General features: G+C 46.6%; 1 protein-coding gene across 5 annotated transcripts in view; it reads right to left on the reverse strand.

The window, feature by feature from the left end:
• The window catches only part of LOC125454089 (fibronectin-like), an 89,714-nt gene extending 72,622 nt beyond the window's left edge, over positions 1 to 17,092 (reverse strand). For all 5 annotated transcript variants that reach the window (XM_048534413.2, XM_048534411.2, XM_048534415.2 and 2 more), the window contains exons 1-9: positions 16,753 to 17,092; positions 13,512 to 13,640; positions 12,534 to 12,671; positions 11,055 to 11,186; positions 9,240 to 9,377; positions 5,042 to 5,197; positions 3,113 to 3,277; positions 2,189 to 2,365; positions 1,036 to 1,215 (exon numbers count right to left, since the gene is read on the reverse strand). In XM_048534413.2, coding sequence (XP_048390370.1) covers positions 1,036 to 1,215; positions 2,189 to 2,365; positions 3,113 to 3,277; positions 5,042 to 5,197; positions 9,240 to 9,377; positions 11,055 to 11,186; positions 12,534 to 12,671; positions 13,512 to 13,640; positions 16,753 to 16,867 — 1,330 coding nt within the window. In that variant the 5' untranslated portion in view covers positions 16,868 to 17,092. The remainder of the gene's footprint in view (positions 1 to 1,035; positions 1,216 to 2,188; positions 2,366 to 3,112; positions 3,278 to 5,041; positions 5,198 to 9,239; positions 9,378 to 11,054; positions 11,187 to 12,533; positions 12,672 to 13,511; positions 13,641 to 16,752) is intronic.
• Positions 17,093 to 17,634: the final 542 nt, after the last annotated feature.

A 17,634-nucleotide genomic window follows, 5' to 3' on the forward strand; every position in this document is an offset into this window, starting at 1 on the left:
GGTGTGGTGTCGCATGTAGGGCAGACCAAATAAACATGGCAATTTTCTTCCCTAAAGCGCACTAATGAGGCAGGTGAGGATTTTCCCGACTACCATTAGGTTTTTAATTCAGGAATTCAAATTCCACCATGGCAAGATTCAAGCGCCGGTCTCTGGGATATTATCTGGACCTCCAGATTAATAGTCGAGAGATAATACAGTTAGGCCATCATTCCCAGGATCTCTGGACTCTATACTTAAAGGGAGAGGATGCTTCCACTGGAAAAAGTTGCAGTCAAGGCTTACTGAGTTGGTACCCAGGTCAGGGTGGCCCTATAATGACAGACTGAGTAAACTGGACCTATGCTACCTGAGGTTCAGAAGAACAGATGCTGATATCATCGATACAGAAGAGATTTGAGAGGGGAGACAGTGAAAAGTTGATTCCTCCTGGCTGAGGAATCTAGAACATCGTGTGGTACTGTCTCGATGTAAAGGGCCAATTATTAAGGACAACAACGAGGAGCAATGTCTTTGCTTCATAGCGTGCAAATAAGCCATTGTTTTAATATATTTAAGACAAAGAAACTAAACGATCAGCCATGATCATATCGAGTACTACTGAAAGCTCGGGGGGGTCAAATGCTTTATTCCTGCTCCATATGCGTTTATTTAGGGATAGGGAAGCAACGCACTTTAACAGAGAGTTAAGATGCACATCAGCCATGAACTAACTGAATGACCAAAAAGGTTCGAAGGATCACACGACCTCCACCCATTCCCAAGTTGGCTGGTAAAATTCACAACATGAATTCCAGGATGGGGCGGACGGACGGGCGCGCCCCCGACACACACACACATGCACGCACAAAATCATTCCTGAACACTTCCAAAAAAATGAGCCAGGTTTTCCACACCAGTCCCACAGCCAGCACGACGTTATCTCAGCTCTGCAAGGCCGACCAGGCTATGCTGCTGAACAGTTTACGTAAGTGACATTGGACACTGGCTGAGATGGAATGATACAACAGAAATTGGGACAGGCCGAAGTCATACCTGCCATCGGACAGAAGCCAAACCTCCCGTCAGTGTCGTAGTTTGCAGTTGTTCCACACCACTTCATGTTATCCCTTCTTCCATCAGACGTGCACTCGGTGTAGTTCCGCATGTTGTACAGGTAAGGGAAGTGACAAAGTGCCCCATTTGAGTTCCCTCCTCGGCTCTGAATGTACGTGACTGAATGCAGCGCATAGTCAAAGAAGCAAGGAGAGACAACAAAATGTCAAATTGTTTCTCAGCGGTTCAGATACAAGGGGCACATTCAAAGAGATCGAACAGACTTTTGCCTGCTCCCTTACCCACTCCACCAAACCCTGTCCCCCTACTGAGGGGGCAGCCAGTAAGCCAGTTACTGGACTAAACCGACAGGAGTCTCTCAAAAGTGGACAGAATAGTCATTATTGCAAAGTTTGCCTTACATTGCCAATCAAATGTAGTTACGAAGTACACATAGTCAAAGATTATGACCTGCTTCATAAGAATGGTTTGTGCTAAATTTAGGTCTTGAGGTCTAGAGCCGTTTGGAGCCAAGTGCTCACCATTCCTGTGTTAGGGGAGCTCCTGCAGAGAAACGTAGCCTGTATAAATTGGGAGGAAATGCTTCCTGTTACTTCCCACCCTCACTTTGTTAATATTCACCCAGGGAGATGTGTCTTCCCATTACTGCCCTCCACCTCGGCCTAGGCCATTCTACATGGTGTATGTTGACTAGTCATTTAACCACAGCTGGGGATGTGTCACACTCAGATTTGCCTGCATCCTGCACAACCCATCCCCTCCCAATCTATTTCATCCTGGCCCAACCCCACTGCCATACATTCTGTCGGTAACAGGTTACCGGATATCAATTGGGGGCAGGGTGCAGGGGCAACAGACAACAGGCTCCCAATCACCAATCTCACGGATCAGCTCATCCTGCAGGGAATGGCCACTGGCAGGCCAGGAATGGAGGGGTGAGAAGAAGGTGGAGTCGAGGAGTGTGACGTGGGGGTGGCGGGGGGCTGTGCTATCAAAACGCAGGTGTCTCCCGGCCACTGACTGAGATGGGTGGACCACACAATCTGCAGTTTGTGACTGGGCGTGAAACAAAGGAGAGGTGGTTGGTACGGGTCAGAGGGTGGCTTCTGACAGCCAAGACTTCTGGACTTACAAGCATGCTGGTTGCAGAATGAGTAAGTGCGATCGCTGTCAAAGTCTTTGGTCGTGCTGCACCAGAATTTGCCATCGGTGCGTCCTTCATTTGTACAGGATTGGTAAGTCTTGCCCATGAATGTGAATGGAAACACGCAAGGTTGTCCGTTGGAGTTACCTCCATATGTCTGAGATGCTGATAAGAACAAACATGAACAACAGAATTACACCACCACCACACTTTGCTCTGCTCATCTCAAAACACTTAAATATTAAGTTTGGCTTGTACCTGAAGTGTAACTGCTGGCCAGAACACCTGACAAAAACTCTTGAAGCTCACAGAATATTTCGCACCCCATCGGCCAAGGAGTATGCGCTCAACTCTCTGGAGTGAGATTTGAACTAACTCAGAAAGCTGGAAGAGTTACCACACTGGTTACAGTCTTCGCTGCCAAGTACTTACGGTGCTGAGATAGCCCCTGAGTAACTGGAATGTAGGATGCAGGGCAAAACTCACATTAAGGAGGTCGCGAATCAGTGACCTTCCCAGTTCATCCAAATTTTCTCAGTGTTCACATTTCTTCAGGCCCCTCCGCAGTTGTACGCAAAGCTTCACCCAGACACCCTGACAATCCTGAGCCCATTCCTACTCATGTAGACCCTCCCTGATCCTCTGTGGCTTTAAGGAGCTCAAGGCAATGCCAAATCCGTAAAGCAGGGAATGAGTTCAATGAAAAAGGCACCCCATGCCTCCCTGCGTTGTGCAGACCCTAACCTTGACAATGAACAGTTAAAAAGATGTCTGGCGCAGTCACCTGTAGTTGTTTCACAGGGTATACATTCCGAAATGTGCAATAACCCCAAATCCATCAAGTTCCCTTTTTATAAAATCTTCAGAAGTGATATCAGGGCTTGTGTACTACAGCGCACTACTCATACTTACGCAAATCGCGGCAGCTCACACCAATACCCAGGCAGGTGCACAACATGCGTGAGCTCCCCTGCTTCTTAAGCCATTGCATTCCATCGCTGTACAAAATACCTCCGTCGCTGACACACTGAGGCTGATAAGCCACGCGCTGGACTTCACGCTGTAGGTGAGAGCTTTCTAGAAAGGAGGAACCAGATTTTTCTTTCAAAAATAAGTCCTTGCTTTCAATAGGAAGAACAGCAAAATGAAGTTCCAAACTGGAGATTCGACATGAAACAATCAATGGAACGTTGCAACAAAAAAAAGGAATGCTGCGTCAAAAACATGGAATGTTGAGACAAAAAAAAGGAACACTGAGCATGGTGGCTCAGTGGTTAGCATGGCTGCCTCACAGCACCAGTGACCCAGGCTTGATTTTGCCCTCAGGCAACTGTGTGGAGTTTGCACATTCTCCCCATGTCTGCGTGGGATTCCTCCGGGTGGTCCGGTTTCCTCCCACAGTCCAAAGATGTGCAGGCTAGGTGAGTTGGCCATGCTAAATTGTCCCATAGTGTCCAGGGATGTGTAGATTAGGGGGATGGGTCTGGGTGGGATGCTGTGTAGGTTGCTGTGGACTTGTTGAGCCGAAGGGCCTGTTTCCACAGTGTAGGGATTCCAGGGGAACAGTGAGACAAACAATGGAAGATTGCTTATCCTTTTCCTTCCTTTAGACCATGAGTTCTGTCTCCTTCACGGGTTTCTTGGTAACAGACCAAGTTTGTTGAAGTGATGATAAGGTGCTTTTTATGATCTTGCCTAATAAAAATTCCCAACTGTTTGAATTAATTGGGGAGGGAGCAGTGAATGTCTAAAATCCTGGACTGTGATATTCTCAGGAGGACTTCTTTTCCTTCAGTCTGGGATTGAAGAAGGTGACCACTGTGCTTTCCAGCCAAAATGACCAGAATGGTAGTTTTTTTCATTCAAAACATTCAAAACCTGTGGCAGAGTCCAAAATCCGAGGCTATTAACATGGACAAAGCCGCTCTACTCTGAGAATGGTGTGGATGTGGAGGGGATATCATAGTATAGTGGTAATGCCACCAAACCAGCAATCCAGTAGGCCCAGGCTAGTGCGCTGGCAGCAGAGGTTCAAGTTCCACCATGGGATTTAAATTATTTTGTCAAAAGTTTTCAATTGTAATGCTAGTCTCAGTAAGCTTGCACTAACTGTCATTAAAAAAAATCCCATCTTGATCACCAATCCCCCTTAGGATATGAAAAGTGCTATCTCAAGTGGGTTCAGCCTTCATGTGGCTCCAGAACCAGAGAAATGTGGTTAATTCTCGACAGTCCCCTGAAACAAACTGGCAACTCCCCAAATTCAAGGGCAATTAAGGGCAGGCAAAAATGTTGTACCCACATCCTGAGGAAGAATAGCCCTCTTTAATGTGGGGAGCAGTTTGAGATAAACCGATGCACTTAAAAAGAAGTTTGAGAAACTTGAAGGAGAGAGTAGAGGTATATTCTGATGAATTTACAAGAAGGATTCATGCAGATACCATGAATAAAGTGTCTAGTTTGGTGCTGTACATAGTTTGTTGAATTTGGTGCAATGGGTACATAATCTGATCAATTCTGCACGGAAAACAGGAAATAAGAACAATCCTGCTTACCATTAATTCCTCATTTCGATGGAGCATAAGAATGAAAGATTTATAAAATTGGGCTGTTGAGCATTCCAATACTTTTGCAAAATGGCTTATGGTGCATCACAAGATGAATGCACCTAACCACTTAGAACTAAAGTCTTACTGCATGGAAGCTATTCCATTACTGTGCCTAAAGCTGCCTAGCTCTTAAACTGCTTAGATTCAAGAGGAGGGCAGTGGTGCACTTAGAAGCAATTTCAAACCATTACCTTTGTACATCTTACAGTGAAAGCCAAGTCTCCGCACTTACCAGAACCGGATGCCACAGACGCATGTCGCTCACATTCCCACTCTCCACGCCCTCCGCCTTTACAGGAACAGTGAAGGAGATTTCCCCTGTTGTCCCTCTTTGTCCAGTTATCTCCAATTCTATAGGACATTCGAGTATCCTGGTCATTGCATCGATCTGCAACAGGCAGCAGAAAGGAGTGATACAGGGACAGTAGTCAACATGCTTCAGTCTGTAAACATCAACTTTTTAATTTCTACAACATCTTTCACTCAGTAAAACCTCTCAGGCACTTCAGGGACAAAGTAAGTTACTTCAGCAGTCACTAGAATACTGCCAAAAATGTCCCTTTCCTCTCCACACCTCCCAAACTTACATCCGTCTTCCCTAGAACTTCATGTTTGAATCCCTTGAATTAGCTTTGCCATTGCACTGAAATTTCTCTGTCAAAATTACGGATGACAAGCATAAACATTCCCTCTCTACCTGTCTGCAACATTTTGACAGTTCAGTGCATCGTCCTCCTCCACTATGATGCAGCTGGATGAGGCTGCTCACCTGGGTCAATTCTAATCCATTCGGTTCAGTAGCTGGAGAATATCTGTCATGGCTTCTCTTCCTGCTCACACACTGATGTCCCACAAGAATCGATCCTTGGTCTTTTCTCTCAAGGCCCTACTTCCCACCCACCTACCATCTCTCATTAACACTCTCCCAAATGCACTCAGTACTGTTACCACCCAGCTCCAACTCATGGCCATCTCTTGCCTCCTCCTGTCTCTGATGTCACATCCAGTACTGGAGGAGCCCAAATTTCCTCCGATTCAATACTGTTAAGACTCCAGTCATTGTGTTCAGACTCTCTGAATGTCCACAACCTCAGTGCTGTATTTGACTCTGAGATGAGCTTTCAACCATTTTCCTACACTACTTCCACCTCTGTAACCTTCCCCAGTGCATTCCTGTGGGGTGGGTGATACATTAGCACAGAGAGGCTATTGGCTAACTGACAACAAACAGGGATTGGGACAATTAGATCATTTTCGGCTTGGCAGATGAGAAAATAAATAGGGCACTTTCAAGTTGGCAGTCTTGGACTAGTTGAGAATCACAGGAATCAGTGCTGAAGTCTCAGCTATTTACAATCTATACTCATAATGTGGAAGCAGGCATACAAATTACAGAAGGGTGGGAGAAGGAGGAATGAGGTTAGTTTAGCAACCAAACGGAGGCGGGGGTGTGGATTTATGCACACAGACATAGGGTGTGGCTGAGCTATCAAATGAACACTTTGCATCTGCCTTTACTGAAAGAAGATGCTAGTCTGGCCATAGTGACAGAGGAGGAGGTTATAAATTAAAAAGGATGTTTTTGACGATGCACCACAATTAGCGTACACAGGTGGAAACGAGAATGGAAATCGCAGAGGTGCTGGTGATAGTACTTCAGTCGTCCTGTGACACAGGCACAGTGTGAGAAGACTGGAAAGTTGGAAATGTTACACCCTTGCTTCAAGAAGGAAGTGGAAAAGTTAAGACCAAGAATTATAGACACGCTAGTTTGTCTTCAGTTGTGGAGAAACAACTAGAAATAATTATTCAAGATAAAATCTAGCGTTGTATGGGAAAATTAAAGGAAACCAGTCTGGATTTCACAGGGGAAAGATCACATTTCAATGATTTGTTGTTTTGTAAAAGTAGCATAGAGTCTTGATGAGCATAACGTTGCTAATTTGGTATACATAGACTTCCGAAAGGCATATTATTTACAGTGACGCAGCTAACTACAGGGGTCAATATTAGGACCCTTGCTTTTCCTGATACATATTAATGAGACAGATCTTGTGTGCAGGACATAATTTCAAAGCTTATGGATCATACAAAACTTGGAAGCAGTATAAACTCTGAGGAGTTACACTAGAAAGGGCACCGACAAGTCAGCGAAATGGACAGACAGATGGCAAATGCAAACAGGTTAGACTAAAACTGTATCAGATAATTCATCTTCAGTTGAAATATTGTGTACGGTTCTGGTGCTTCACTTTGGGAAGAGCATGAATGCTTCAGAGAGCGTGGAAAAAAATTCACAAGCCCCTAAGTTAAGGGACTTCATTTATGAAAATACAGTGGAGGTTCTGGCTGTTTTTCTCACAGTCAAAGAAGGTTGAGAAATTTCTCATTGTATATTTAATGTCTGGGCAGAATAGAAAGAGAGAAACTGCTTCAGCTGCTGAAAAAATCGAGAATAAAAGAGCACAGATTTCAGGCGGTCGTCACTTATTAGTTAAGGTCTGGAATATACTGCTTGAGTGTATGGTGGGTGGAGAGGACTATTTGTGTGTGTGTGTGTGTGTGTGTGGAGTGGGAGTGTGTGTGTGTGGAGGGGGAGTGTGCGTATGTGTGTGCGTGGACGGGGAGTGTGTGTGTGCGTGTGTGTGGAGGGGGAGTGTGTGTGTGATCATGTGTGCATGTAGAGGGCAAGTGTGTGTGTGTTGTCTGGAGGTAGTGGTCAGTTTAACCAAGACACTCAAGTGAGTTAGACTGTCCTCCAAAAGGAATGGCGTGCAAAGTTTGGGAGAGGTGGCAGAAGAAACACACAGAGGGATCTGAGAGTCCTTGAGCATGAATCCCAAGCATGTAGGTACAGCGAGTGATTAGTAGAGAAAATAGGCTGTTGGCCTTTACTCTAAGGGAAGTCTTATTGTGCCTCTACAGAGCATTGGTCAGAACACACCTACAGGACTGTGTCTAGATTCATTCTATTTCTCACACCTTGACCAAGGAGAGATTTACTGCACTGAAGGCAGTTCAGAGAAGGTTCACTAGGTTAGGTCCTGGGATGAAGGGATTCTTGTATGAGAAGATGTTGGAACAGGCTAGGCCAAGACTCACTGAAGTTTAGAGGAATGCAAGGTGATCTTGTTGGAACTTATATAGTTCAGCAGGTGCTTGACCTATGCACAGGGAATCGGGAAGCAAGGGGCACAGACAGGAAATAGGGAGGAACTTCTACCCTCTTTGGAATACTCTTCCCCAGAACAATGGAAGCAGAATCATTAAATGCACTCAAGGTTGAATTTGATGGATGTTTGCTGGGAGAGGAGTCGAAGGTTATGGAGGGTGGGGTCAAGCAAGAATGTGGCCTTGAGCCTATGATTAGATCAGCCGTGGTCTCACAGAGTGACAGCTTGGGTAAATGGCCAACTCCAGTTCCTATTTCTTATGTTCTTCCACTCATCTGCTAATGAAATCCTCACCCACGCCCTCCTTACCTCCAGATTTGTCTATTTCCATTCGCCCTGCTGCATTCTATCCTCCATGACTCTCAGGCCATCTGAAGCACTACCTCAAACCCAGTCTGGTTCAGTCAGCCCTGGGCTCACTGAGAGACAGGGACTCCCTGTAATGTGGATTCCCTGTAATGTGTCGCCTTGACTTTAACATTCTAACCCTGGTTATCAAAGCCTCTGTGGGCTTGCCTATCCCTATCTTTCATCATGGCCTGCAGCTCTACCACTGAGCTATCTCCAAGAAGGGGACATGCCCTTCTCTCCTGAATCAAAGTGTGGAACGAAGCCCATTCGGTCTAGCCTGTTTGGCCGTCCAAGGGCTTTTATCTCATCATAGAATCCTTACAGTGCGGAAGCTGGCCATTCGACCCATCCAGTCCACACTCACTCTCTGAAGAGCATCCCACCCCCATCCTATCCTATTCCAGTAACCATGCATTTCCCATGGTTAACCCACATAAGCCTGCTTGTCCCTGGACACCATGGGGCAATTTAGCATGGCCAATCCACCATAACCTGCACAGCTTTCGACTGTGGGAGGAAACCCATGTAGCAAGAACATGCAAAGTCCACACAGATAGTCGCCCCAGGGTGGAATCAACCCAGGTCCTTGGTGCTGTGAGGCAGCAGTGCTGACCACCGAGCCACAGTGCTTATCCCAGCTGATCTCTAACTGAATTCCATGAATCCACCTTTTTTTTCCAATCAAGTACAAAACAATTGACCTTGTGTCCTAATCACCCCAAATCTGAAAGGCTTTTCAAAGAGTGAAAAGTTAGTGCAATTCCAAACTCATCCACCACAGGCAATCATTTCAGGTCCTTTAATGTGGTTGGCGGGTGGGTCAGACTGGTTCAGCAGTTCTGATATTAAATAAAATTCAATCATAGCACGATAAGGTCACCTTCAAAAGACAAAAGCTAAACCTACTGCGTGAGGTGCAGGTGATCCGTCCACTGCCTTCTCCTAGGCACGTGCACTCCATCATCATCCAGCCCTGGTATGGCCTTTCCCAGGTCTCGCCAACATCATGAGTTGTGCCTGCCACATTGTCGTAGCACCTCTCCGCTGTGCAAACACAAAGAGCGGGATTAGGTTCTGAGGCACGTCACCCTTTCACCTGGTCAGCTCCCCTTTGTTTCCTCCGGTTGCAGTGCCAGAGCTGTGTGGCAGGGAATGCCAACTGGCTGTGCAAAAGAGGGAATGGTGGCATCAAGCCCCACCAATCCTGCCCTCGGCCTCTGGCCGCTCGCTCGCTCTTTCTAGCGATCGGACACCAATGACGGTTGCCTTTTGCAGATCTGTCTTTACCTGAGCTGAGATCAGCAGACAGCATCAACTGAAAGCAAGGTCGAGAGGCTCAACTGATGCAGCAGAGATTGGCAACCCTGCTCCTTATCAAGCTTCAATCTCCCCACAGAATCAATATTTTCATTTCTGGTTTTTGAGGGAAGACAACAGCGAAAGAATATTGCCCCATTCACAACCCGAACACTTCCTGCAGCGTGAACACTGTCACAACACAGGAAGAAACTACCCCAAGATCACACAAGCAGAATGTTGGCCGAGGGATAAGCAACAGCCAAATCACAAGGTGAGCTCAAGTCAAGTCTCCTGTTCCACCTGTGCTGGAGGACCTTTTGTGTTCACCCGAGGAGGCAGCCGAGGTCTTAGCTGAATGTCTCATCTGATAGAAAGCACTTCTAGCAGTGCGCCCCTCCCTTAGTCATGCACTGGAGTGTCATCCGCAGTTATGTATTCACAGCTGTCTAGCGGAGCTTGGTTTGAGAAGGCTACCCTGAGACACAGCTGACGTGCCATGGTTCAGCCATCAGGGCAAAACGGCATTTCACCAACTAACACGAACTTCAGAAATACATTGAGAATTGAATTAATATTCAAAAGCACGTGTCCCATCCTGGGACAAACAGGTTCAGTCAGTGAGCTTGAGCTCGACTCCACTGGACGGTGTTGATTGTTACATGATTACCTGGCCTCCACTGGGCAGTTCTGACTGTCACATGACCTCCAGTGACTACTGGCTCTCACATGATCACCTGGTCTCCAGAGGACAGTGTCAAGTGTCACATGAACCCCAAGGGACAGTGTTGACTGTCATGTGACCACGGGCCTTTATTAGACAGTGTAAATCATCACATGGCCACCAGTCCTGTGGCCACCGGGTCTCCAATGGTTAGAGGTGGCTGTCACATGATCACTGGGTCACCAATGGACAGGGTTGACTGTCACATGACTAATGACCACCAGGCTTCCAGTGAATAGAATTGACTGTTACATGAACACATAGCCTTCATAGGCAGTGTTATCCATTACATGGCCACCGGGCTTCCAGTTGACAATGTTGAGTGTCACATGGCCTCCAATGGACAGTGTTGAACATCAGCAATATTAACAGTCAACTGTCCTTCATTGTAGCCTACAGGGTTATCTGGCTTCCAATGGACAATGTCTATCATATGTTCCCAAGGACAACGCAGTCCAGCAGACAGCCAAGGTGACCTGAAGGTTTTGCGTTCCCACATTTTGAGGGGACCAGCCCATCCCAATCCAACCTCACTCTTTGCCAATGTAGTAAGAACTTCCAAACCCAGTCTGATCTCAGTGCATCAGTCTGGCTGTAAGTAATTTGATAGAGCTGTTGTAAAAGCTTTGCAAAATTGTCAGCCAGTCGTTTTGAACCAAATGTACTAATATTGGTTTCAACTTTGCAACAGAATGATCTACCTATTGGCTTGCAGGTCCATTCGCCTTTCCCATTTCCAAGGCAAACACACTCCAACATGTGGCCACCTGTCTCATGAGGTCTTCGCCAGGTATCCCCAATCTTATAGGACTGACCACCCTCATGGCAGCGATCTGTGGAACATAAGAGGACAGCAAAAATTAGGATTGTATCAAACTGCCCTAGATTTCAATTCAGGATTTGATCAACTCCTCCATGGCAGGGGCCAACAATTCAGAATGAATGCTCCAATCAATGCAGCGTGTGTGCGGGGTTTGATGTGGCCCACACCTGTCCCTTCACACTGACAACAAAGCCCCTCCAATGAGGCTGTCAAGGCAGTTGGAGCATGTTCAATAAACTGGATTAAACTGGGAACCATCAGCTTTAACCAGCCGGCAAACATCTGTGTGAAAGGGCAATGGAACCCCGGGAGGGTCCTAGAGGGTAGGTCCTGACGGATCAGAGGAGTCTGGAGGAGGGAACTGGAGGCGTATGCAGGGAGAATAAATTGGAAGAGTCTGGAATGGGGGAATTGAAGGAGGGGGAACTTAGGGGAATCTGGAGGGATGAAATTGGAGGAGTCTTGATGGGGAGGAACTGGAAGATTCATGGGGGGAGTTGGAGGGGTCTGGGAAGTGAATTGGAGGAGCCTCAAAGGGGGTGGGAATTGGAGGAGCCTGGAAAAGGCAAGTGGAGGAGTCTGGAGGTGGAGCAAATCAGAGGAATTTTAAAGGAGGCGAATTGGAGGAGTCTCAAAGGGGGCAAATTGGAGAAGTCTGGATGGGGGAGAAATTGAAGGAGTCTGGGCTAGAATTGGAGGAGTTTGGAGTGAGTAAATTGGAAGAATCTCAAGGTGTAGGGAACCCAGGAGAGATTGGGGAGGAATTTGAGGGGGTTGGTTGTTATTATGGGGTGGGGGAGTAATCCAGAGGAATTGGGGAGTTGTAAGGAGAAGTCCAGGAAATTGAGGTTGTAAGAGCCCAGGATGGGAGGGGGCATCTAGAATAGATGTTGTTTCTGAAGGAGGATGGGATTTGTAAAAGGACAGAAGGGAGCAGTGTGGACAAGAGGAGAAAGGAATGAGTTTATCTAATCAGGAACAGGACTGGGATTTGCAACAGGAAGGGGCTCAGAGTAAACAAACACTCAGATGAAAACTTCCATAATTGGGCAAGGACTTGTGTCCGATCCTCTGAAAGATCAGAGTTGAACAGCGCCCGTCATGCCTTAGAGAGGGCAGGCTGCAGCACATTTCCCCTTTCTGGAACAGATATCCCTTCACCATGCTGGTAACAAGACAGAAAACAAAGCAAAAACTCCACAGGGCACTGGAATAGAGATCAGAGCACCAAAAGCACTGAGATGAATAACTATTTAAGAGGAGTTTTGATTAGCAGGAGCTCAGCATAGGTGCACTCTCTGGCCACTCAGCCCCATTCGCTTGATTGCCCACAATGCCCTGCACCCCTCCTCCTTACTTGCAATGGTACAGCTGATCCTCCCTCTGCCAGCTCCAATACAAGTACAGTCCCAGATCATGCCATCCTTTGGGCGTTCCCAGGTGTCACCGACACGTTGCCTGGTCCCAGTGTACTGGTCGTAGCACATCTCCTCGACTGCACAAATGAATCGAAACACATGTCAAGGCTCAGGAGGGAGATTCTTTCAGTTTTGAAATGACTGTCTTATCCGCTGAGCCCCAGCCCACCTCTGACTGCACTCCTGAGGGGTATAACGCCAGTCTCAACTGGTGAGCCTGGCCTCTGAGTGCCACCTACGGAAGTCCTGTTTGACATCCAGCAATCAGGCTGCGCTGAAGGGAGATACACAAGACCTGGCCTCTTCGTGTGCGAGGGCACAGAATGCAGAAATCAAAAATGAAAGCGCTTGCACCTTTCACAATTCCAGAAGGTTTCGCCGTGCTTGACAGCCAATGAGGTGCAGTCACTACTGTATTTTAGGAGGTGGAGCACCGTTGGTGATGTGATGGATTATCACCTAACATCGATAAGAGTACAGTAATGCTAAAACACACTGAGACCCTTCACTTCTATTGCAATGCACTTGACTGCAATATGATTAGACAGCACTGGTGCTGATATACGTGGAACAACACATTGAGGCTGCTGTAAAGCGCTGGGTTAATATGCTGATATAGTAACATACTGGGTCACTTTGCTAGTGCTGTAATACAGTGGGTTAATATGCTGATGCTGTAACACACTGGGTTAATATGCTGACACTGTCACATACTGGGTTAATATATCAATGCTGTAACACACTGGGTTAGTTCGCCGATACCGAAATACACATTAGTTAACATGCTGATAGCCTCGTTATAAAACACCTACTTTTCGATCTCTGGATAGGGACTGTGTACAGTTTGGAGATGGTGCTAGATGCAAAGTTTAATTATTAAGAATGCAGCGCCACTGGCTCCTTAACTGTTAACTTACCATCCGGCTTCGATTCACAATTCCAACCTCGCCCTGCCCCATAACAGGTACAGATCATCACACGGCCCATGTATGTACGCTCCCATTGCTGGTTAACATGGTAAACCTTTCCATTGTCTAAACAATAATCTGAACAGGAGAGACAGAGAAAGCACACACACATCAATTAAATAGTTCCCAAAAGACTAGATGCATTGCAAGACTAATATCACTCAGCATCTGTGGATGGAAAGATGTCTCAAATCTGAACCCTCAACTCATGGAACACTAAGTCATCTTGAGAGGGAGAGAGGGGGAGAGAAAGGGAGGGGGGAGGGGGAGGGGGAGAGAGAGAGAGAGAGCAAGAGTTAATCATAGGTATTTCAGAGGCTCGTCATCAATTCTGGGGAAGGGTCATTAACTCTTAAATAACAGGCTGCATTTTCCCAACAAAGAAATACTCAGGACCCAGGGGCAATTACATTAGTCACAAGCCCATTCACTGGCATGACGCAGCTTAATTTTACAGGATGTGGCATCGCCCTGTTTGTCTCCACAAAGTAAACCCAGCAGATGCACCTCTTGGCCCTCGGATCTCCTGCTGAGCACTTACTCACCTTCTGAGAGCAAGAAAGGCGCCGAGAAAGTGCAGGCAGTAAAGCGACCCCAAGAAAGTGGCCCAGTATAACTCAGATAACAAGGTGTAGAGCTGGATGAACACAGCAGGCCATGCAGCAGGAAAACTGACGTGAAGGGTCTCGACCCAAAACACCAGCCTTCCTGTTCCTCTCATGCAAAATTTTATGAAGAAGGATCTCGACCCAAAACATCAGCTTTCCTACTCCTCTGATGCTGCTTGGCCTGCTGGCGTTCATCCAGCTCTACACCTTGCTATCTCAGATTCTCCAGCATTGGCAGTTCCTACTATCCCAGTAAAACTCAACTGCTTGCCAAATGCAGCCACTCACAAGCTGAATTATGATTTTCACTGGCTTGAGATTACGAGGCTCAATGGCTGTGGGGAGTTCACCCCGAACTCTTGTTTCTCTCTCCATGGGAGCCATTCCTTTCCTATCATCTGCTTTTACTTCAGATTTTCAGTATCTTCGACTGCTGTGCTTTTGCATAAGCTCATCAGCTCTGATAAATAAGCATCTTCCAGTTTCCATTAGGATTACATCGTTCAGTCCCACGTCAAACAGGACCTTGACATGCAGCTTCAACTCGCACTCTTTCCTTATAAAGGATGCAACCATCAAAGAACCAGACTGTAAAATCAGTTTGATTTTAAGGAAAATGTGTTAGAGTTAAATCATATTATTTCCCCTCACAAATACCGACAGACCTGATGAGCACGTAGGCATGAGAGAGAATGCAAAAGATTCACAAAAATGGTTTCAAAGAAAAAGAGTCTTTCAGTTACATGGAGACACTGAGATCAAACATCTTGGGAGTCTTGGAGCAGGCTAAGGGAAGATCTGTTCGAGGTGTTCAAAATCCCAAGGGATATGGACCGAGCAGACAGGGACTGTTTGAAAGATCGAGAATCAGAGGACACGGATTTTAGATGGATGGCAAAAGGAGCAACGGCGGCGCAAGGGAAATTTCCTTCACACAGCAAGTGAATAGGATCTGGAATGCTCCCCCTGAGAATGCACTGGGGACAGATTCAATTGTGGTTTTCAAGTGGGTCATTAGATCATTATCACAGAATCCCCTACTGTGTGGAGACTGGCCATTTGGCCCAATAAGTCCACACCAATCCTCAAAAGAGCACCGCACCCAGATCCATCCCATTTCTGTAAACCCGAATTTCCCATGGCTAATCTGCCTAGCCTGTCCAGCCCTGGACAATGTCCCAAGGCCATTCCCCCTGACTCGGACATCTTTGGACTGTGGGAGGAAGCCACAGCACCCTGATGAAACCTACACAGACACAGAGAAAATGTGTAAACTCTACACAGTCACATAAGGGTGAGAACTGAACCCAACACACTGGTTTTGTGAGGCAGCAGCGCCAACCACTGAGCCACCTCATTATCTGAAGGCAGGTGAGAGAATACAGGGTAAAGGGGGCAAGAGTGGCATATTTAAATGACATTCTCATGAAGTGTCAATCTAGACACGAAGCATCAAATGGTCTCTTTCTATGCCTTAAATATTCAACAATTCCAAGGAACCCCTTCCAGGTTTCTAGCCAAGCGGTTGTACCTCGTTCGGAATTACTTAAGTTAAACTACAACTTCAAAATAGCTGGTAAAGCTCTTTCTAACTAACCCACAACAAAAATCCCACCAGACCATCCACCCATCTGAATGGGTCTGTAGGTGAATTCTTCGGTACATTCTCAGCTTACACATTAAACTCTAATGTAAAAGCAGCTCGGGATGGATGCTGGTTTTAACCTGTGGAGTCTCCTCAAGCAAAAAGTGATATAAACTACAATCACCCCAATTTAGGAAACATATAGGAGTGGTTTCTAAACTCCCTAATCCTGTTCCCCTCCCCCACCCCGGAACTCCCCTCCTTCAGTGAGTGCAGTGGGACAGGATGTGATGGCCTCTGTTGCTGAACAGCCACTAAATAGTCAGCATTCTGACCCCTTGGATGTTTGCATCAAAAGGTTCACACAATGTATTTTTTTAAAATCACATCTTCCCCAGATTAGCGGGGTGAAGATTACAAAGAAACCATTTGTCTTTCTTCCTCACACCCCAAATTTTGGAAAGATGCAGCATTTTAAAAAAACACAACACGCCTCAGATGCAGGAGAAAGCATAGTGGAACCACCCAGTAGTTAGGAGGCATCTGTGGAGAGAGGGAGAAAGGTCGTTTCATGCCCTTGTTCTTAAAATCTGCAATGGAAACTTCAAAATGTGGTTGGCGTAAAGAGAGAAAGGGCAGAAAGGGGTCAGAATGTATTATATGCCCTCATGTACACACAGTATTGAACCACAGGAGACATTCCGCCCCTACTGCCTGTACTAGCTCTTTCGAAGGCTATTTTGATAAACCACACGGCCAAACTATCGACGAGATCACGAAATTTGCATTCGCTCCATCGGCAAAACTCGATGCACCCCTGGTTTAAGTCTCGGAATCAGCATCTGGACATCATTTAGTCATTAAAGGACAGAACCAGAAGCAACGTGCCGGCAGAACGTTCTAAAGCACAGGTCTAGAAAGAGTTTGAACACATTCTGTAAGGGGAAAAATGCATGTTAAAAGTTTCAACAAGATTCTCTTCCTCTGGAAGACTTACTCTGATTCTGGGTATTTGCATCGTACGGACTTTGCCTTCTCTTTTTGCCTGCTTGACCGCTGGCTGCACTCAGACAAACGGCCAGGAACAAGACCCCGAGCATGGGGAGGTGCATCTTCCAGGCACCAGCTCCCCCTCGCCCTTTCACAGCTCGCCGAAGACAGCCAGATGCCTGACAATTACCCCACCGTGTTGAAAAGGAGAGGGGGTGGAGGGACTGGTCCAGAAAGAATTTGGCGTGGGGGTGGGGGGGGGAGGGAAGGGACAAGGACAGAAGAAACCAGACCAAAGGGAGACAGAACCTCTCAGCACACCTTTGGCCAGTGAGTGAGCGAGCGAGTGCCTGCTTCTGCAGCCCTCTTTATAACGTTGTACAGCCCCCGGACAGGATGGGTGGACCTTTGGAAGTTTGTGGAAGGGGAGGGGTCTCACTTAAGCTACATCAATAATATTTACAAGTCTGCCTCTGACATCACTGAGGACTTTGGGTGAAAAACAGCCAGTTCAGACACTTATCAGACACCAGGCATCTCTCTTAAAGGGGCATTGCATCCCTGAGGCAGCCTGCATGAGACAACAGACATCCCTCATAAGGCACGGTAGTCTTTCTGTAAAGTGAGTCACCGCTCGTCTTTAAAAACGGGAAATTGAGACTGAAATACTCTGTACATTTGCAACAAAGGAAAACACATGATTAAACTGAGCTCAGCTTCTGTCTTGCGAGCTGTTTACTTGTGAGTGATTTTACTGAACTGTAACTTGACAAATCACTGCTGGGAAGGATTGGAAGTCTTTTAATTTGTTTATTTTGGAAAGAAAGGTACACCTAATCTAGGCTCCTTTTACCAGCTGGAGGGGCAGCAAATCTGAGGCGAAGTGAGA

Source organism: Stegostoma tigrinum, chromosome 7, assembly GCF_030684315.1.
Source record: "Stegostoma tigrinum isolate sSteTig4 chromosome 7, sSteTig4.hap1, whole genome shotgun sequence".
NCBI classification, from domain to species: Eukaryota; Metazoa; Chordata; class Chondrichthyes; order Orectolobiformes; family Stegostomatidae; genus Stegostoma; species Stegostoma tigrinum.